Below are 23286 nucleotides of genomic sequence, written 5' to 3'. Positions count from 1 at the left end.
ACACATATTAACAGCACTGTGCTATAAGAACCTTTTAACAAACCAAAATGTGAACTTTCTGATCCTGAATCTCGAATCAACTCTTTATCTTTTGTCAGTGCTCTAGTGCTACAACTAATCAATAACACACAGATGGTCACGAAGCCACTGAGCAATATAGTGTTCAATAGAGGACTATCTACTGTACAGTATGGATAAAACTGTGATTCCTAATCAGTTTATCCAAAATCAACAAAAGGTGCCTTAGACTATAGCTGAGAGTGTGAACCAAAACACTCAGATTACTCACAAATCACACTGCATATATTACAATGATTTTGTGCAACAAACTGTGCAGTAATAAATGCTACTGTTTCATAGGAATGGATCACTAGACTTTTTTCGACATTTAGCATGAGTATGTTCTATACTTGCTGCTACTGATACAGAAATTAGTAACTTAGTGTGTAGTAATGAAGCAGAGATGTTATGGAGTTTGGTTTAGTCAGGTTAAGTTTTCCTATTTTACCTAGTAGCCACTACTATGCTCATGCATTATGATGTTAGCTAGCTAATGACATGCATTAGCTAATGTAACTACATCAGTCCCCTTGGGTTAGCTAGTGTTGCAGTATACAGTATATGCTGCATATATGCAAGTAGAGCAGTAAGGATGTCTTCTGAAAAAACCTATAAAGCCTAGTAAACAGTAATTACTGGAACACAGTCAGTATTTGGTGTGACAACACTGTAGCCTCAGGTACAATTTGAGCAGTTTTATAAGGGAATTAGCTACTAAACTGAATTAGCATCCTGCAGAACTAGCCCCAGTCCTTCTGAGGAATGTTGTAACCGTTTCATTTTTGCATGCAAAATCCTGCAGCTTCTTCCTTTTTTTGTCTGAAAAGTGGTACCTTACAGTATATATTGTCATACAAAATTTCTTTTTTCCTGTCATACAATTATGTTTCTTTAACTATTAATTTTGAGGTAAAAAAAAGAAAAGAAAAACAACCCTTTTGCATTTTTATTTATATGTGGGGCTCGATTTGAGGGGGGGTAAAACCACCATCCCTCTTACCATCCCCTTTAGATTAATAATGCTGTGTATTATATAATATTTGTCACGAAAATGAAATATCAAAACTCATTACATATTATACAAACTATAAATAACAGCAATTAGCCAATCAGAATTTGATGTTATAATGCGTTGCTCAAAAGCTCGTGCTGTTCGCATTTTGGCAACTCTTAAACAGAAGAGAACCGAAGGTATGATACATAAGCACAAATCCTCTCAGTGGAGACGTGATAAAAAAAGGATTTTGTTTAATATGGGAGGTTTTGAAATGACTGACAGCTTTAATGATTATAAAAGACATTCCTTATCCAATTTGTGTCATTTCATTCTGAATTTAAAGAAGAGGTTTTTTTTTTTTCATTAGACTTTGTGGCTTCACCTACATGCTTGAGTACAAAAGAGTCAAAAATAGATTTTTAAATGCCATAATAGTAATTTAATGGTTTGTGTGTCTGTGTGTGTGTGTGTGTGTGTGAGAGAGAGAGAGAGAGAGACTGTGCATAGTCATACAAAACTACAGTACTATTAAATTAAATTATTTCATTACTAATGTTTATGTAGATTATTATTCTACTCTTATAATCCTCCCCAGATGAAAGCCTTGGAAAGGATAAAATTATAGTTTTGACAATTGCATGTTTTGTTAATAAAACCTTTCTTAAAAATGTGATATATTTCGCAATCATTTTTTAAATGGTCAGATGTCGATGTTAAATCACTTGACTACACCATCCCCTTAAATTTTTTTTTTTACAATTCGACCACTGTGAACACACAGTCATGATTAAAACTCTTATAATGTTATGTTTTTTGGATCAAAGTTCATCTGATCGTAGTGGGTCTCAAATTAAGCCAAACATAAAAACAGAATGTAGGCAATACTAAGTACTCCCTTACTGCTTTGCTGCACAGAATTTAAGTGGATAAGTTTAGCCAGGTGCTGCTAATCATCAGCCCTTGATTAATTTATCATCAGCAGGTGCGCAGACCTCTATAAAAGCAGAAGTTTTGTCAAGCACAGTAGTGGAGGGATAATTATTTGGGCTTGCTTTGAAACCACAGTATCTGGCCACCGTCCAGTCATTGAGTCAACCCTGAACTACTCTGTATACCAGAATTAAAACAATGATCCAAAGCAAACCAGTAGATCTACTGTATATTAGATTAGATTCAACTTCATTGTCATTGTGCAGACTACATGTACAGAGCCAATGATATGCAGTTAGCACCTAACCAGAAGTGCATAAGTGGCCTATTTACAAAAAAAAAAAAACATAAGATGCATTTGGTAATACAAATATATATAGTGGTATAGTAATGTAAAGTATGACTGTGCAACATTGTGCAGTGAATATGCTATAATAAACAGAAGGTGCATTACATAAAGATGTGGAATATATGTGCATATGTCTGTCTATAATAGTGCACAGTATAATACAGTGAAATGCAGTAACTGTGCAAACATTGCAGTGATTAGCATGTCTGGGAGATCACATGCCCAAAAGTAGCAGGATATACATATGTACACGTGTGAGTTCTTTATTTGTAAAGTATATCCAGAATAAATACATGTGGAATATACAGTAGTGCAATGATGAGCATAATCATTGAAAGTGCAAAGATGCATAGCGGTAAAAAACAAAGCAGTAAAATATATACAGAGAGTGACAGTGCAGTGATGTGTTAGCTAACAGTCCATAAACAGCTGTTCGTTGCAGTAACAGCCAGATGAAAAAAAGCTATTTTAAAAAGCTCTGATGCATCTGTAGTGCCTGCCCGATGGTGGCAGAGTGAACAGTCCATGAGTCCATTTAGGGGAGAGGAATCTTTGATAATGCCTGAATTGCAAACAGCGTCTCTTGTAAATGTCTTCCGGGGTGAGTATCTCAGAATGGCTGAAAAATAAAATAATTGAAAGATACAAGAAAATGTTTTGGAATGGCCTAGTAAAAGGTCAGATCTCAACACAGTTGAAATGCTATGGTGGGACCTTAAAAGAGCTGTGCAATAAAAAAATAACAGGAACAAGAATAACAGACCATAACGGTGTGAGAGATTGATAAGTCATACAGGAAACAATCACTTCAGACCTTCAATGATCGAATAATTTTTATCATGTTTTTACATAACAAAACATGGATTTAAAAGTGAAGTAATAACTTTATACTATACTGTATACTGGTACCCTTGGATACCTATCCGTAAAGAAATAATATCCTTAATCAAAATTACTTGTCAAAGGTCAAACACATACAGTAACTACAATAATGGAGCTGTAGCAAGATTCATATTTATCATTGTATCCAAATTATACTTATTAGAAAAAATGTTTGTGGTTATACTTGTTCGACACACTGCACTGATCTTTGTCCTGTGATGCTCTTAGGCCTCTCCCAGTCATCATTGGTTAGACATTTGTGTGCACCAACTGGGGAGAAAAAAATCTTTTCCAACACTTGAGAACTTTATCTCAGGCCTTGCGGTTAATAAATAAATCATTTGGGGAGAGGAAAGAACTAAAGAGCACCACTTAAACAATAATTACCAGATATTTTGTGCTGAGATTGCCAGTTAATAATTGATGAACTCTACTACCCTGGCCTGCGTCGATGCAGCGGCTGTATTTATATGCAACGGGCTGCCTCCCAACAAGCACTTTTAGTAGATTGCTGGTGCACTTCACCGACGTCAGTGGTCATCATTTCGATTGGATCTGTCTCCTGAATGCGTTGGTGGCTGCTGTGAACAGTGTTTCCAGCTCACTAATGCTACTATCAACCACTCTCCATCGGCAGTGAGAGCACCGGAGCGAGGGCTGGCCCTCATTATGGGAAGTAGCTTATTTGCAAGCGTTAACATTTAGGGGGCTGCATTTGTGTTGATGGGAGGCTAAAGTGGAGTGGAAAGGTATACTTTGGTGTGTGTACCATCATTGGCTTCTTATATGCACTTAGGCTCTGCTCTAAAGCAGATGGATAGATGTTTTCCTCCTCACTCATTCAAGATTTTATTCTCTCTGGATATTTGACTCCACAGGAATTTGGACTAAAGTCTTCAATAATCTGAACTCAGATGGAGGAAGAACATGGTATGTGAATAATCTAGGCATATAGTGTATTTAATTTCATGTAAGGTTAGTACAAACTAATTATGTATATTTTTGTCTGGAGAAAGTCTGATGACTGATTTAAATGAAGAATACATGTCTTGTTTTAAGCTGTAAGTGGATTTGGAGGTTAAAAACAGACAGGTATACTGTATATTCAGGGCCAAAATTATTGGCACAATTGGTTTAAAAAATATAGGAAAAAATGTTGTTGTGGTCAATTTGCTTGCTCATGTACTGAAAAGAAACATAAAGGAAACCTAAGCATTAATTAAAGTCAATATAGCTAAAGGGAAAAAAATTATATCAATATTTAGGGCTGGCATTTGCTAGCATGACAGCAGTCTGTTATAACGATTGTTTATGTTGTAGAACACAGAGAATTTTTTATTTTTTTATTTTTAACAATTATCTGAGACACCCCTTTTTTCCCCATACCAATGATTACCTTGCTCTTAAATAGTCTATTATAATAATAATAATGGACAATTAAATAATTGTAATAATATATAATGCTATAAATATCTAAATTAAATAATCTAAAAATATAAATATTAAAAATATATAATACACATTATATAATTAAATAAAACATGTATAATCTAATGTCTTGTTTAGGAAAAATAAAATATTCATGTTCTAGAAATTTGATAATTGAATCCTTTCTTGGCAAAATGATTGATAAGAGATTGATACTGTAGATAACCGTTAATTGTTATAGCCTAGGGAATAAAACTTGTCATAGTATTTCAGTTGCAGTGTCCAAACGTAACTAATAAAAATAATAATAATAAAAACAGCTTAATGAGATTACCTATCAGTATTTATTCAGTGGAGATGGAAAAGTGTCGGATTCATAACACTGTTTTTTTTTTTCTTTTTTAATCCAGAAAATGGCATCCCTATACATCTCCCCTTAGATTAAACCTCTGTATATCCAGTCTGGCATGGCATCATAAAATCCCCAACAACTAAGTTGAATCATGCGTGTTTAGGCAGTGAAATCTCTTCTCTAGCTCGGGACTGACCCTGACTTAGTATAAAGGTATGAAACAGTAAATAGATGACCAAAAGATGGCAGTGTTTTCTAGAAACTTCCAAAAAAGATTTAGAAGATGCTTTGCAATTTGGTGACTCACTACAACACCCACTATAACTGATCTCTAACGAGAGAACATTATACGACATTATGAGTCAGCATGCAAGCAGAGATTATCCGACTTTTCAAAGCCTACATCAACAACCTGATTATTGATTCTATAGACATCTTCCTAGAAACCGATTAAACAAAAAAACCTGATAGACTTAGATTAAACAGTAATATATCCTAAAATGTCAAAAAAAAAAATATATATATATAATGTTTCTATGGTTATGCACCCTTATTAATATGCATTTCATAAGAAGTCGTAAGGCTTGATGAAAAGGTCCTACATGAAATTCTGTCTATAGTTCTGTACACAGTTAACGATAAAAAGTTCCTATTATTATATATTTTTTAATTTACTTATTTATATAAGTCTTTGGTGTGGGTGGCACAGTGGCTCATGGGTTCCTGGATCCTAAGTTTGGCTTAATATTTATGTGGGTGTCCTCTTTGTTTTCACTTTTCCCTCACCTACCAAACGGATGCTGGTAGGTGGATTGGTTATATCAGATCGCCTCTAGGCATGGGATTGGTGTGCGAACGTGTGTAAATTCATAGTGTGCAATGGATTCTGGCCATTGATTTACGGCTATTGTTTCTGATCTACCTCCACCCTGACCAGGATGTAGTAATTCCTGAAAATAAAATAATGAAAAAGTCTTCTTTAAAATGTTAAAATATTTTTGATATACACCGATCAGCTGTACTGTAGCATTAACACTGCATACTGTAACATTAGCACATTAACACTGATTATCAATTATATACCAGTAAACTCGTGACAGGATCATTGCCACCCAAGGCACACTGATGCCCCCAGGGACCAAAGCACAGCCTGTTCAGGCTGATGCCACAGAAAAGCCAATGTAGCACAAATAGTTAAAAAAGGTCAGTGCCGACCATGATAGAAAGGAACCAGAACACCCAGTACAGCATAGACTGCCATGCATGGGGCCCAACAGGCAAAGAGCCCATGGCTGCCAAGTTCCCCAGATCCCAATCTGATTGATCACCCATTAAATGCACTGGACAAACAATTCCGATCCACAAATGCCCAACCCCGTAACCCACAGCACCCAAAGCATCCAATGCTAATGTCCTGGTGCCAAACACCACAGCATACCGCTTGAAGTACTGTGGAGTCAATACTGAGGGGCCAGAGCTGCCACATTGGCACAAGGGGAAGTCAAAACCTTTGTGGGTTTAATTTCATAATTTGAAAGTTATGGATGACCAGTTTATGTTGTTGATTCCAATTAAGGATAAAATGGAGATGAAAAAACAATGGAGATGCAGGGGATTAAACACTTGATCTTCGTCGTTTCATTGTCCAGGGTTCAAACATACAACTTATACAGTACATGCAACTTGTCTCCAAGTATTCCAGCTTGTAGGTGTATAACCATTCTTATATAATTACTTGTCAAGGGAAATGTTGATCTGTTCCAAGAAATCTCTGTCTAATGTAATTATATGTGCAGATATTTAACGACATACTGTATCAGGTACCCCAGACAGTGTATCAGTTTCTCTTGTGTACCACTTTGTGGTTTATGTGTGTACAGTATGTGTGTTTTTGTCTCTGAGAGACAAAAGGTGCCCTGTCAAGTCCTGTCAGAGTGTGCGTTGATCAGAAGCAGACAGAGCGTGCTATCAGTCTGACGTAAAGTTCTGTCGTGCTTTGAGTGCACCAACAAGTGAACGCTGATCAAGATTAATATAATTGATAGCAGTCAGCACGGTTAAAGTAGAACAGTGGCAGACTTGGATGTTGTACAAAAAGTAGACCCAAATTTTGAAATCAAAGGTTCAAACTTCATGAAGTCACTGCTCACCAGTAAGTCATTTTTTTCCTCTAAACCCTGACCAGCATTTGTTTCAAACGCCTTTGATGTAAGGTGATACAAATGCAGCCTTTACCCTATAAATATGGCTACAACTACCAAATGGTGTCGTGCACTGAGTCACGGATTTCACCCTTCGTTTGTAGGATCAGCATTCTGACAACGAGCAGAGCGCTCAGGAAGACGGGAATGGGTGGGGAGGCACAGCTGGATGAGAACTTCAGCATAGAGAACAATGCTTTCCATCTCCAGAACAGGCTCGTTTCCGTAAGACTTCCTGTCCGGATCCCTCCCACACACACACACACACACACACTACTTTGCCGCTAAGCCAGAAACGAACTGGAAAGGGAGGGAAAGGGGAGGGGGGAGAGCGGTTTGCGGAGCTCTTGGCCTGTTTTTCAGGAAGCCAAGCATAATCTAGCTGTTAAAGCAACTTCAGCAGTGAACAGCTGATTGCATTGAAACCTTTGAGGTTACAGTAAAATATGCAGAATTACAGATATTAATCTTGTTGATCGCAAAGGGGCATGTGAAGTAGTACAATGCACAAATAAAAAAAGCTGATTATACATACCAACGTCTTATTTTATCCATTTACATTTAGGCATTTGGCAGACGCTCTTATCCAGAGCGACTTACAGTACAAAAAGTGCTTTAATGTTTACATAATTGGATACATACTTATCCAATGCTTTAGTGTACACAGTGTAATGTTTTAGCACTTCCGTAAATGCAATTTGCTTCTGTTAGATTCGTCTCTTGTTATTTGCTAAAGACTTTACTTTCAAAATATTAAAGGCGAAATATTCATTCAATCTGTTGTTGCTTAGTGGACAGTCAAAAAAGCTAACTTGTGGAGAATAATAACAGCAATATATCACTATCTATCAATCTGGGCATTTTCTTTTGAGAATTAATCCTCTTAAAAGAAGCACTGATACCAAACATTTGCTTTAAAGACACTGTGAAATGGATCATAATGCATTTTATGCTCGTAACGTAATGCATTATTGAGTGAAACAGGATATTCAGGCAGAAATTATTGACCTTTTGATTGGATTGTGCAAAGTGGGTGTGACAAAACAAACATGGAGTCAGACCAAAATTGATCACTATAATTAGTACTACTTTTACTGGTCATTCCTCACTATCAAAAAGCATAAGACATTAGATTTAAAAAAAGGTTGTGTATTTTATTTATTTATTTATGTCTACACAAAAGTCAGTCAGTCATTTTATACTGGTGAATCATGCACAAAATCATAAAGGTGAAGCAGAAAATTTTGGTCAAAACTAACTGAATAGGCTACTTAGTCAGAGGTTGAGCACTGGTCTGCTTTATTAGCAACAAATTATTTTATTGAGAGAATAATAAAGGTTTTATCCTTTGTACAAATAAGTGCAAAAGTTCGTAAACATCCTGCAATAACAGCACAAGCTTTGCACTTCTTGGTTTAAAAATGTAACATGAAGGTAGTGTAGAAAATCTGTTTACTGGTTTGGGAGCAGTTATAAAGCTAAATGATAGTTTTATCTCAGAACACCTCAAATGACTCATTGCAGCATCACTGCAAACTTGCTTAATCATGTCAAACATCTCTGTGGCAGATTTGCCCAGTTTTTGCCCAGAATTTCATGGTCGCTTTTTTATTCTGACATTTTGTCAATGATTAAACAGCAAAGATGGTAATGCATGTGGGCATAATAGCACCAGTTGCACAGCTCCCAATGTACACAGGACAATGTCTTTTGGCACACTGACTTATGAAGGTCTGTGCGCCCTGTTACTGTACGTACAGCCTGGTGATCCATGTTATCAAAAGGTTTCAAGACTAATTTTGTATCACCACATATGACGGTCTGTCTTCTTTTTGGTTTATTTATTTGTATCAATCTGCAATCTGCTAATACAGTTAATCATTACTGGTTATTAGTATAACTTATATTTTCTTATTTCAGACAATCATTTTTTACTGCTGCTGGTCTCTGAGACCTACCAAACAAATTTCGTTGTATCATTACGATGACAAAAAAGTATTTTTATCTCTTATTTAATCCCTTTACAGTTGCACCAGTGGGAATTAGTCCGTGCTTCATTACTACTTAAAAAGACCATTGCAGCAGAGCTTTAGTAGTTTAGCATTTCAAAACTTCAACTGGTGCGATCTTGATTTATTAATCTTACATTCTTAAGCAAGTTCAAAGTTTTGATTAATCAAAATTAATCAATCAAAAATAAATTCTTTTGCATTAAGAATATACCTGTGCTTCCTACATGGAGTTCTTTGTTTGAATGTGATAGTAAAAAAATTAACTGACTAATTACAATAATAAAATAAAAAAAAAATAGTATATGCATTGCTTTAAAAACAGTGACAAATTAGCAAGGCATTTCAGCATTTGACAGATCCAAGTTTATAAAAAGTACCTGTCACATAATGGCATCACCTGCCTTAATTTCACCCTCTTCAAAATAAATTAACTCCTATCATTAATTCTCTAGCTAGGCTGACTCAAAAACAAGTGTGTTTCCTGATCATGTGCTGCTACCGTACAACAAGAGCATTAACAGATGAACTACTTCCACATTACAACTGAAATGGCACTTCTGCTTCCGGCCTGTTCACTTTAATAGTAGTGGCATTATTACACACCCACGATCTTCCAATAATAAACATCAAGGTTGTTTATCATGTGTGTAAAAACAATTGCAAAGTTTTTGTTATTAATCTGGAGAAATATGTCACACTGTGTTGTTTGTCATACATGAACCCGCTGATCTTGCTGCACTTCTGAATGTAAACAGTGCTGATGGACATGTGAGCTTTGAGCTCATAACAGAAATACATCATAGAACTAAGTGGAAGTAACCTGTTGGTCATTCATCAGACTTGTATGGGAATGAATCGTCAAAAATATAAAACGGAAGTGAGAATACACATTTATTTGAACAATAAATATCAATATTTACTGTCAATATTGCTGATATAATACTGCTGTCGCACTTGTCAGTGGTTTACAGCCCATTGTTGCAACAGCTTTCCCATACAAACCTTTCCTGTTGTCACTGCACTGTTTATCTATTGTATATTGTTTATTTATGTTTTGCTCTGCGTACTTAGGGTCTCACTCTCATCTCACACTATTCTGCTTTTCATGTAGTATTCTGTTTTGTACTGTTGTGTTGCACCATGGTCCTGGAAAAAAACTGACTTTTCAGTGTGTAACAGCTAAACAAAAGAGCAACAATAAAAGCTCACCTGACATTTCAGTGTGTTCCAGGGGTGGATTTTTTAATTTAATCTGCTCAGACCTGAACACTAATGCCTCGTAATTTTTTCTCACTGTTTCTGGTTAATATCTTTCCTGAATTTCCGATGCGAAAGGCATCAAAAATATGCAATAATCTCATTTGAACAGTTGGTTTTAAGATGCGTTTGCAATTTATGCTCTGTAAAGCCTTCACAACTGCTCTAATTTGAGGTCCTATAAATTAGTGATTTCTGAGGCTGGTAACTCTAAATGAATTTTTCCAGTAAGTTTTAGTCTTGCTTTCCTGGGATGCTCTTCATGAGAGTCAGTTTCATCATGATACTTGATTTTTTTTTTCAAACGCACTTGACAATACTGTTCTTGCACGAACTTTTCCAAAACAGCTGACCTTCGCGTAACAACTGATTAATTGTTGTCTGTGTTATTTCTAAATTGATTACATAATTCCATATGTATTATTTCATAATTCTGAAATCCCCAGTATTGTTTTATGTTAGTCTTGCGGCTGCTTCCATTGAGGGGGTCACCACAGCGGACCATACGATCCACACACCAACTTGGCAACAGATTGGTGTGCGGATATGCCACGTCTGCCAAATGCCCAAATTTAAATGTAAACGCAAATGCTGCTCAAATGTAAATGGTTTTAACGCTTGACACACCCTTTCCCATCCCATTCAGTTGGTTTGGGCATTGGGTGGGAACTGAACCCGGGGCTTCTGCATGGCAGACAAGAATAATCTAGAACATACTGTAAAAACACTAAAGAAGAGGAACCATTGAGTTGGAAAGTGTGTCCAAACTTATGACTTGTACTGTGTATACACACAAAGAGACTGTGATGTAAAGACAGGGACCACTCAACTAAATGACTTGCTTTGTTAGTGTTTTTATGGTTATTTTGTATAATCTCAGCTTCATATAATGAGCAAGTCCTGACATCGTGCTGGTTTTAGTGCGTTCTGCCCTGCTGTGGGATGGAAGAGGAACTCGGTGGTATCGCCCGTCCCTGCTGAGTGCTGAGGGGCCTGAGAAAGGAGGAGTCAGGCCACTTCCTCTCACTGAGCTGCTGCGGGTTTGTCTGCAGTCCGAGTGAAGGAATGCTCGCTATTTCGGAGCACTGAAGTGGCTCATTTGTTCAGACGAAGAGCTCGCGCGAACCGGGACACGGGGCTGGGCTGCCCGCCGCTGGTGATGATGGTGATGAGTCGCGTGCTGAGGCGGCGGAGCGGAAGTTGTTTAGGGAGCGCGCGCGGTGTTTTTGCTTAGCGGCCCGTTAACGGCGCGCGCACACCGTCCGTCATGGGCCAGACATCAGTGTCCAGCCTGTCTCACGGACCCGGTGGTGAGTTTATGTATGTGTGTGTGTGTGTGTTGTGTAAGTGTGTTTTTGTGTTTTCAAACTTACTGACAGTCACTACGTGGAAGGAAAGTTTGGCCACGTCCCAAACCGCGTCCTCGCGCACTAAATAGTAATAAAGTAGCACTACGTCAAGCCGAAGCGTCTGATCTGACATGAAGGCGTGTGACACGTTATTACTGCGTAGATTTGGTTTTCGATTCACGACTTGAGTGAAACTTTTTTTTTTTTTTTTTTTTTTTGGTGTTGTTGTTCACAAGACAAGCAAGCAAGTTAACGGGAAAGCGTTTTTAATCTCTTAAGCCTTTCTTTAAAGTTGTGCAGAAGTTGTATTTAAGAATCTGTGACTAATTCGACATAAAACAGCTCCCTGTTTCCCTAAATGTCTTCATTTAACCTACACTACACTCTGGGAGAGTTTCAGCAGTACTGTAGGCTTCTGTTTGCCTTTTACTGAGTAAATGCACTCAGAGGTAAAATAATAATAATACAGTTAAAAATGACCTTAGTTGGATCCCTATGCTATAAGCATGGTAAAGTTATGTCTTCCCTGACACTGATGGAAAATTTGGACATTTGTTTTTCCAATGCATGTGTTGTGGTGTCTATTTATTGAGATTAAACCGTTATGATTATTTCCATCTTAAAAACTGATACACGAAGAAGGCAGGAATACGATCTATTTCATTTTAGAATCGAAGAATAATACTTCGTAACTGATTTCCTATAAAAGGAAGTTGTCACTGATCCTGGTATCATACATTATGACTATTACTATGTATATGTTGACCTAATACTACACTTTCTATTAGGAATGCAATAAAAAAAGCACTGAAAATGAGTAGTTAGGATTTAGGCAACATGGAAAAGTGTTGTATATTAGATTGTTCCCTGATATAACTAGATAAGTTTAATACAAATAAATGCGTAGAAAAGAAAAATGTGCCACAAGTGGGACAAACATGGTTCAGTGGTTGAACACTGGTGTTCAGTGATTGGTGGTTGGGAACACTGGTAATCAGTGATTGGTGGTTGGGAACACTGGTAATCAGGGATTGGTTGTTGGGAACACTGGTAATCAGGGATTGGTTGTTGGGAACATTGGTGGTTAGTGATTGGTTGTTGGGAATACTTGTGATCAGTAATTGATCATCAGCACAAAATTGTGTTTAGTGATTGGTTATTGCTACAAAGGTAATTAGGGATTGATTTTACCTTTAGCATTACCAATAGTGATCAGAGATTTGTTGTGGGGACCAGTGGTGATCAGTAAATGGCAATTTCATCTTGGGGTGTCTATGATGTGAGCTAGAGAGAACATCCAGGGCAACCAGTACAAGACGTCAAAAACATTTTGTCAAAAACTAACGTTTTGTTAAAAAATAAAGACATCATACATACATAATACAAAGCAAAAGAAGGTGTAACAGGTCCAAGCTAAAATAGTCCAGTTATAATGTCCTTTTATTGACTAATTTATTAATGCAGTGAGTCTCCCAGGGATTTCTTTTCAGTGTTCCTGATAGGAGCTATAGCTAAAGATGTCTACAGTGCAGGCAGTTTTTTAAACTAGCTGTAAGACTGTTTTCTTTGGTAACTATTAAAATAATGGGGAATAGTATAATCAAAACAGGCAAGTAGAGCATTAAATTAAAAATGGGAAACCTTAGTCCGGTTATCCAACTAACTCTCTCTGTGTTCACCTAATCTGGGAGTCACTTTGTCTTTTTTCGTAGTCATCTCCTCCTGTTAATTAAAAAAATAAAATAAAAAGCTGCAGGTTTCTTGACCCTGAACATCTTCATTATGAGTGAAACACACTACTGTCTCTGCTCATCCCTAGACACACCTGAATCCAAGTGAATTTCCAATTGGGGCAGCCCAGACATTCAAATAGGGTTGGAGGTTTGTTGCTTTTCCACCGCTGATTTCCCTCCTTCTCCAACAGTTGTGCTTTTTTTTCCCCCTGTGTCTTCATCTCTTTTGCCTTTCAACACGTTTTTGTAATTTTTTGCAGTATAGCGCCATAGGATAGTTTAAAATAGTTTTACGTTCCTCACAACATCCTCACGTTCTGGTAACTAAGAAAACAAATGATGCAAATAAATATAAACTGTAAATGAAAGAGGTGGCTACTGCTTTTCTAGACATGTGAACTGGTTCTAGGTGATGGTGTGAAAGAATCGTTTGTGCAAGTGCGCCACAGTGAGAAACACAGTTTAGAAAAATACATTCCAAAACATATTTTAAAAATGATCAAGGATTTTAGGCAATGTATTTATAATTGGTTTCTACCATTTTGGGTATAACATATGATTGTGTGTTGGCCATTAAAGGCTTTAATATACAAACCACTTTTAAACTATGAAAGATGATTGGTCATTTCATTTTGACTTCTAAATTCTGGCTGCAAGGGATAAACACAGGTAAATATTAACACTCAAAATTAATGTTATCATTTCTAAAGAAACAGCTACTTTATAAGGGCATGTATAACAGTCACTCCACGCAATCGAAGATCTTTTCTTCAGAAAGATTTATTTACACACAGTCCATGGGCAGGTCTGCAGGATAGATGACTTCTGATTTCTTCATAAGACAACTATTTACAGCTGCTATAACGTGAGAAATAAAAGGAACTAACTTGTGTTGCAGACATCGAAAGTAACTACACTTGCAGGCATCGAAAAAACTACTTAATGGTGTAAAAGCATGACATGTCATTCATTGGTAGGTTCTTTATACAGTAAAATTATAATCAACTGTAAATTGCCAAAATTTGAGGTGCTGTTATTGGAAAAGACTCAATTTTCTGTTAGTAAAGGCATCACACCCCACTGCATTGTTGATTTTCCTACAACAGCATGACTTGTTGTGTTTTTTTACAACACGCTAAACCAGTTCCAAACATTTTTCTGCAAGCGTACAGTAGATGTACATCTCTGCTAGTGGATTATGCATATACTGTATATTTAATAAAAATCAGTAGAACCATTAACCTTATTGATGTGCGTAACCTCTCATTGTTTGTGCGTCCTCTTGTAAATCTTAACCCTTATAATTGTTTAGTAAGTCCTCATAAGTCATATCATATTGCAACAAATGAGAAGGTCACTAGCCTGAAGTGTGTCTGTTGTATTTAATTTATTATAGCAAGCTAGTGGACAAAGTCACAAGTTATACTCTCTTTAATGATAGTGAATGCCTCCAGACATGTTTTGTCCTTATATCAAAGTACTGTAAGAGGCTGTTGTCATGGTTTCCTTATCAATTTATTGGAGCAAGAATGATTATGAACATTACAACCTCTTTCCGGTCCTTAATGGAACAAATTATTCACTGAACTGGATCTCATGTTTCCACTGTGTGTTAATTTATTAGGAACTGAAACCTTGAGAATAGAAGACGGAGGAGTAAAAAAAAAAAAAAGACCTTGCCTTCCTTGGTGTCATAAGATCCCCAAACAGCATAGTTCATATATTTAGCAGAAGGATATATTACTATAATTGTGGAGTAAGATACGAGATTAGGGAAAGGGCCGAGAACCTATTATGCGTCAAAAACATATTAATATCTGTCTACCTTTTTCTGCAAATAATGAACATAGAAATGATGTATCAGTATCATTTATGTATTGTTAGATTTGTATTCAAATGACACTTAAGCAAAATATATCACGCCCACATCTCACCTCTTCCAACAGCCTCTCTTACTTACTCCTTCTATATTTAGTCGGTGATGCAAGCCAATAGTATGACTAATCTAATAAGAAACAGGTTGCCATGAGAGCGCTGATATGAACGACACTGTAAAGTACTTCGGCTCAGATCCCATGGTCTTCATTCTCATATCTTGGCTTTTTATTAGGATTTTCAGCTCCCATCATTATTTCTCATGCAGTGATTTGTGATGATGTATTGTCTATAGATTTATGTTTGGCAAAGGAAAGGATGTTAAGTAAAGTTGTGAAGTGGTTACCTACTTCTGCATCTGTAAGATTTTCATACTATTTTTATTTTATTATGTTCTGGCTTATCGTCAGTAGAAATTCCGCTGTTCTCCAGCCTGATCTTTTGAGACATGCCTTTAGAGACTTTTACCAGATTAACAATCATCCTTTCAGACAGAAACTACTAGTGTACAAGAAGTCTGTGATGGATTACAGTTGCTTGTACAGTACTAAATCAAGCACGTAGGATTTGTTTTAAAGTCCATTTGGTTTGACTTACTGCTACAAGACACTTGACACTAGTGAACTCATGGGCCAGTGAGTCCATGATCGGCCTGATACTTTGAAATCCGTGATGAGAAGGTTGGAGCGGTGGTAGCGACGTGCTTGTTCCTGTAACACATGCTCACTAATGAACTCTGTCAGCGCAATTTAAAGGAACGGGATTCTCAGAATTGTGCTGATAAATAGTGCAGACCTGATTGTGGAAAGGAGGTAGGGGTTGATGTAGAATCTCGGTGTAGTCAGCCTCAGTACTCAAGACCAGATTTTCTTACCAAGTTTCTGTTTCATTCTCTCAAGGCAGAGGCATTCTTAATTTTTTTTTACAACTTAAAAAAATGTGGCTTGTCCCAGAGAGGAGTTTTTCCCCAAACAAGCTTTGCTAAGTCTAGACATTACTTTGCTTTAAAAAGTGTGTTCAAGTTTAGTCTGGATAAGTAATATTTTACAGGTTTACTGACTAAATTCATCAACTTTAGGACTTCAATACTTTTAGTGAGACAAATGTTTTATACAACATAATAGTTTCCAGCTGATAAGGCTAGTTTAACCTTTTAGTTGCATTATATTATTTGAATGCTTCAAATAATAACACAGTTAAGGGATCATTTAGGATATGAGAACCCAGAATGGACCGCATCAGCACCTAAAAGTGGATCTCCTGACTAGTCATTCATTTATCTTTTTAACTAATCTATTTTGGTTAGTGACATGATGAAGCCAGGACTTATTAATGGAACATCAGGAACGAGGCAGAGATGCACCCTGGCTGCGTCTGTCACACATATTCACATCTAGGAACCATTTAGCTTAGTTCATGGAGGTGAGAGGAATTTAAGAAATGGAGAATGAAGAAATCCCATCAGAAAGTCATATTAGGTATCAGTTTTGATCCTATTTTAGACAGATTGGTTTTGAGTCTCCGGGATCACATTAGAGGGGTTTATTCTAGTCTGTCACTAGAGAATTAGGATGACCTTTGGTATTACTTTTACTGTTTAAAGAGAAATGTCTGTTAGTGCAATCATTTTTCAGTTGATTGTGTGGGCTATTGTTTTTGTGGGAGTTGTGCACTACATGGTGGGTCATATATTTCCTTGCGTCATAAGGAAAACCCAAATTATTTTCTCTCCTGCTTGCCTGGGTATAACTAGATGCTTTAGATTAGGCAGGAAAATAAATGTTAATATATCATGTGGCATGTAAATTGGGGGGTTAGATCAGAAAAAAACTGACTGCGTCACCGTCTGTTTGTTGTTGTCAGTGGCTCTGCTCACACAGGACCTTTTACTGTAGTATATGAAGTGATGATCTTTATGGTGGTTACATTTAGTTGTCTGAATAGATTATTATTATTATTATTATTATTATTTCTGTACATTTGTTCTCCTGTGATTTTCATTCATTTCCATTTACAGCCATATAAACGTCACTGTCCTGAATGTCAGCTATTTCCCCCAATTCATTTCATCTATTCATTAGATGTGGATGTGGTTTTTTTTACAGTGGAGGGACTGGAAAAAGCTTCTCTGGCCAACTGTGATGTGGTAGTTGGAGGTTCCCAGTCGTCCCAGCTGAAAGGGAAGGGGAAACTGTCCTCTCTAGGCAAAATCTTTAAACCCTGGAAGTGGAGGAAGAAAAGAACCAGTGACAAGTTCCAGGATCTCTCCAAAGGTAGGTTATGCCTGGTTGTTCTCATTCTCTATGCAATAAGACAGTGTTTTGTGTGGGTTTTTTTGTTCTTGCTTCCTTTTGGTTTCTTTCTTTCTTTCTTTAAAAAAATAAAATAAATAACATTACTGTTACTCTATTTATACACTGCCTGGAAAAAAAAATGTGAACATTGTTCGACTCTCTTTAGCTTTGATTATGGTGTGCAATGGTGGTAAACAGTTCATGTATGAAAATGATTACTCAAGCTTCCAGAAACACTCACATTCACACTTTGAGTCCTGAAATATGCCTGTTGCGTTAAGGAAGAAGAAATCCATGCATGTGATTACCTGGTCATTTAGGTCATCAACTGACTTAATTTTATTGCCACATAACAGTGGGTATTATGCATGATGGGTGCATCGCTTCATGCACTTGCCTTCTTCCCATAACTTCGTACCTCATCATAAAGGGTCAATCTGGACTCATCAGACCACATGACTTTGTTCCGCTGTTCCAAAGTCCAAAGTTTTTTTAAATTAGTTTCACTAACCAGTGGACACACAACTTTTCAGTCCTAAATCCTGTAAGTTCTCGTCACAACGTGTGGGCAGAAATGCTCTTAGTGCCACTATGAAACAAAGCTTATTTTCACTGTCAATTTCTAATGATGCAACTTTATCAATTGCTTAAAAAATCTGCAGTAAGTGTCATTCAGTGTTTTCTTTTTTTTTTTTCTCTGAAGTTGATAGTTCAGCAGTAGATATCTAGATATTATTTTTATAATGCGTTGAACAGATCTTCAGCAATCTTTTTAGTACTTTTTGATGAAGGTCCTTCTGAACTTGTGACTTGTTTTTTTCACCAGACGGGAAAGGATTGGTTTGTGTAGAAATACTGTCATTCACATAGGTTAAAGCATTTGTTTTTTTTTTAAATGTCAAGACTGCCAACATTTATGAATAAAAACACCAATTTCTGCAAGTGGAAAAATATACCATGCTAGTTCACAGACCATTCGGATTTGCTAAGGTTTTGCCATCATTTATACAATGTTTATACAACATTAATTATAAATATTATTCAATATTATTAAATGTAAAACAAAGATTTGATTTGAAATGAGAAAAGATTAAAACAATAAGTAAATCAAAATGTGTTACATTATTATATATTTAAAATTCCCAGAAATCATAGTCTATTGACTTGAAATAAAATGACTTTATAAGTAAAGCTTTTCTGCTTTCATTAACATTTCTCTTCCATCTGCTCTTCTAGTTTTAGAAAGGAAAATTTCCACCAGACAAACCCGTGAGGAACTCATCAGGAAAGGGGTCCTTATTCCAGACCAAGGTTGTATTTTCACTCAGTATAACATTCTTGCATGTGCTATTTGTAATTGATGCTTTAAGGTTGTGTAATTGGATTGCATGTGTTTGTTGTATTGGAGGTCATCCAGCAATCATTTCTCATTTCTGCCTAGGGCAGCAAATAGGGAACATATTCAACGTGTGTGGCAGAAACTATGCATGAAACCATCAAAGATCCTAATTTGACTAAACAAGCAGTAATTGTCATATGCTAATAATGAAAGCTGCTACTTGAAACAGAATAGATTTTGATTGTGTTTAATAAAAGCAAAATATTTCTTGTTTATTTAGGGAGCATGCTCTTTATTTAACTGATCAAGGATAAAGACTATTTCTGCATTTTTTGCATAAAAATTAACCTGTGGAATTATTTAATCGCATAAATTTGCAATTTATTACAGCGAATGTACACATAGCTGTTAATTATGTAGCGTTTGTCAATAATTCTAATACTTGTTTATTTATTTAAATATATATATTGATGAATAAATATTGGAAAACATCCTCGTAATGAGATCATTTGTGCCATTATTCACTGTTCGTCTAGATAAATAAGTTTGAATATAAAATGGTACACTTAATAGTTTCATATCGCAGCTAAAACGTAATTGTCATGCAACATCAAAAGAATGGAAATGTGATTTTTTTTATTATTAAATCCTGCAGCTTTTTGTACACATATATTTGTTCTATGATTAGTATAATGATTTATAATATACAGTAGGTAAATGACCATGTCGTTCGTTTTTTTCTCAGAAGATGCAGTGAGCACAGAGACTCTAAATGGACATGCAGTTTCCAGTGGAGGTACAGAAGAGGTCAAAGTGGACATTGAGTCCCCAGAAACTCCTGCTGAGGAGAAGTCTGTGATTACGCCAGAGGCCGATGACACAGAAGGTGACATATTTTTAGACTGTCTGCACATTTGTGTGTGTAACTTTGTCCTTGTTTTTTTGCCTGTGTGTTTGTTTGCTGTCTTACCTAGCCATGTACAACAAAGGTCCTTAAACTGGCAACCAGGAACCGCCAGCAGACTAGAGTTGTTTATCTATTTCAGGTTTAATCCGAACTTCAGTGAATGTCAAATTTGATCTGTCAGTGTAAAATTCGGGAAAAATTGAAAAAAAGTTGTTGCTGTACATGTATACGTATATATACAGTATGTTGATAAAATACATTTGTAATGTTAAAGAGGCTTCTAGCTACAAAATCGATTTAGAACCTTAATGAAATCTTTAGGTCTGGGAATAAATCAAGAGAACTGGTAATACTTGATGATTGTAGACCAGTGTTCAGCTCAATGACATCGTGCAGCTGAAGTTTATTTTTCTCACAGACACAAATTATTAAAAGCATTACTCTGAAATGTAAAATGCTGGCAATACATTTTGTGCCTTCTAACAGTGGACAGCATGTTGAGGCAGGTGGTGTTTTTGCATCTTAGAGCAGAATAGATTGCTGCATAATATACAGCTGAGTGCAAAATCTACATACCCTTCAGATAAAATGTAAAAAAGACAAGAAAACTTTAACTGTGTGTGCAGACATTTGGTGTGTTAGTTTATTATACAGGGTTTGTCGACATCATGTAACAGAATAGTGAATATTGAGATACTCCTACTCCTCCTCCTACAGTACTTCTACAACTACTACTGAAATTATTACTACTACACCTACAACTGAAACTAATAATAATAATGATAAAATAATAATAATTTGCATTAATAGCTGTCTTCATTTCCTTTTTTTTTATCCTTCGAACAGCTTTAGGATCCTCTCACTTGTAATAGGTTTCCATTTTTCCCTCATATATTTATTTCTAATTGGTTATACATGGACAGACCAAAAGAGGTTTGGGTTTCATCATACTACTATCCTCATCCTTGTCTTGTTTCCAGATTCACCTGCTTTTTTCACCAGTCATTCATTTGTTTCTTTTTTTAGTTCTAGAAAAAAAAAAACTTGGAGTGAAACATCTTTCACAGAGAAATAAAAAAAACTTTTGCACTCAACTGTATCTGATCAAAGAACTGCATTTGTGGGTGAAAATGTAGGCGTCTCATGCACTAGTTAAATAATTGACATTTGTTCAGAGAGCAGCATGACTTCTTGAGCATGATATTTGTGCATTAGTTTTTGTAGCAGTCAGTCAGTCAGTCAGTCAGTTTATTGATCCCAGGGGGAAACTTCAAAGTTTAAAAATGTCACATTTAGCCATGTTCTGATCGAGCACTATTCCCTGAGCAGAGTTTGTTGCCTGGCACTGCTATAGTACCAGCTGAAAGATACATCAAGGCCATTTTCTATTTAGCATGTCCAGATTTGAGCCTTTACTCTTTCTCTTTTTTCAGTAAGATCATCTGGGTTTAGAAAATTTTAAATTTGCCATCTGAACCATTTTTTAGCAATACTGTGCTTTCATAATGAGTAAAATTGAAACTTTTTTTTTTAATGCAGAGAAAGACAACTGCTCAGCATTTTGTTAATTTCAGTTGTATTTCTCCAGGCTCGGCTTGTCTTAAGCATTTGGCAAGACATATTACTTCTGATCAACTTCTAATAGTTCTCGGAATGAATTTACAGGAAAGTGCCATGCTAATGAGAAATGACTTCCTTCCCTTTTGAGGTTTAAAATGTCATTGGGTTTTATCCACTTTGTCTAATTGTGTTATATGCTTACATGTTTTATTTCTAACTGTACTGACTCAGAATTTGTAATCGGATGAAACTATTGGTTTTCCCAAAGCTCTGTAATCATCTGTCCATCTCTCCATCTGCCTGCCAGTCTGTCGGTCTGTCTGTCTCGGGCTTTGCCAGTTTTTATTTCATTTTTTATTTCTGACATGCCAGAGTGCTCTGGTCCCATCTCTGCTCCTGTAAAAAAGAAAGAAAGCACGTGCAGCCCACAGGCCAGCGCTTCTGGAGCTCAGAGACCCGCTGCCAAAAAGCAACAGGCCGCATCCAGCAAGGCCTCAGGCGGGGCGACAGGTGCAGGGGTGAGGAAGGATGCCAAGACAGGGGTTAAAAAGGTACAGAAGGGCACGAGTAAACAGGCTCCCACTCCTCCAACCAAACAAAATACACGAACCACAACTCGTGGGAACGGTGAGTATCCGGGCTTGAAGTAGTGACGGAACATCTTGTTTGCATGTGCAGTGCATGGAGGAGCCCTGTTTGTCATTCCCTTTTATACTATAGCACTGCTGAATTCTCCAGTCTTGTTGGACAGAGGATCTCACTTAATTTTCTGCAACAGTAACTTAGTAGTGGCAGCTTTAATTCAAATCACAGGTTCATTCTATGAAGTTATAGTTTTTATCAAGTAAGACCAAGAATAAAGAAATAAAAAAATGTTACATAACTTAACTTAAAAAAAACCTTCTGTAGGTATATGTTTATTCAATATTTGGGAAAGTAGACATTTCATGACTTAGCAGTGTCTTGGTGACATGACAAGATGCATCTTTTTATCCTAATAAATTTAAAAGAGATGTCACTATAAACTGATAAAATGTACAGTGCAACATGCCACAATTTAATTAATGTAACTCATTTTATTATTCGCAGTTTAGTTAATACCACCCTGTTGATTATTTTCCTATGACAGCAAAACCATTAAGCATTTTATTCCTTACAGTTCACTTGTTTGAAAATATTACTCACTTACTCACTCACTCACTCATTTATTGTCAGTACCGCTTTATCCTGTAAAGTAGGTTGTGGGGAGCCTGGAGCCTATCCCTGGAGACTTAGGGCACAAGGCGGGGTACACCCTGGGCAGGGTGCCAATCCATCGCAGGGCATTTAAAATATTAAGTCTTTAATATACATTTAAGAACAATAGAACATAAACAAAAAAAGAACCTCTGAACATGGAAATTTAAAATGTCAAGATAGTGCGTGTGTGTGTTTGTGTGTGTATATATATAGTAATAATAAAAACAATGAATTAAGCAAAGTAATACATTAGCTTAGCATAGGAAGTGCATGCCAAGCTTTATGACAATAAATGATGTTGAATGATTTATATGAGGAATGATGGGGAAACTCATTCTCCCGAAATGCCAGTAAAGCTAGTTAACTACGAGGGGTGTTCAAGACTTGATTGATCAGAACACAGTTATAGAAAGTAAAAACTTCCTTTATTTCTCTATATAAACTCCTGCTACACTAATGAACTTATCCTAGTGGTTCACTACCACTTGGAGACCATTAAGGTAAAAATGTCTGAAATTTTGC

General features: G+C 36.5%; 1 protein-coding gene across 3 annotated transcripts in view; it reads left to right on the top strand.

The window, feature by feature from the left end:
* The window catches only part of phactr2 (phosphatase and actin regulator 2), a 58128-nt gene that overhangs the window by 21746 nt on the left and 13096 nt on the right, over positions 1 to 23286 (top strand). The window contains exons 1-5 of one of the 3 annotated variants that reach the window (XM_053502056.1): positions 11470 to 11778; positions 17531 to 17698; positions 18956 to 19030; positions 19804 to 19944; positions 21898 to 22152. In XM_053502056.1, coding sequence (XP_053358031.1) covers positions 11736 to 11778; positions 17531 to 17698; positions 18956 to 19030; positions 19804 to 19944; positions 21898 to 22152 — 682 coding nt within the window. In that variant the 5' untranslated portion in view covers positions 11470 to 11735. Of the gene's footprint in view, positions 1 to 11469; positions 11779 to 17530; positions 17699 to 18955; positions 19031 to 19803; positions 19945 to 21897; positions 22153 to 23286 lie in introns of those variants that run through there. The other 2 variants (XM_053502055.1, XM_053502057.1) reach the window with 2 other exon arrangements.

This window comes from Clarias gariepinus, chromosome 8, assembly GCF_024256425.1.
Source record: "Clarias gariepinus isolate MV-2021 ecotype Netherlands chromosome 8, CGAR_prim_01v2, whole genome shotgun sequence".
Taxonomy (NCBI): domain Eukaryota; kingdom Metazoa; phylum Chordata; class Actinopteri; order Siluriformes; family Clariidae; genus Clarias; species Clarias gariepinus.
This window is presented reverse-complemented; position numbering and strand designations above follow the sequence as displayed.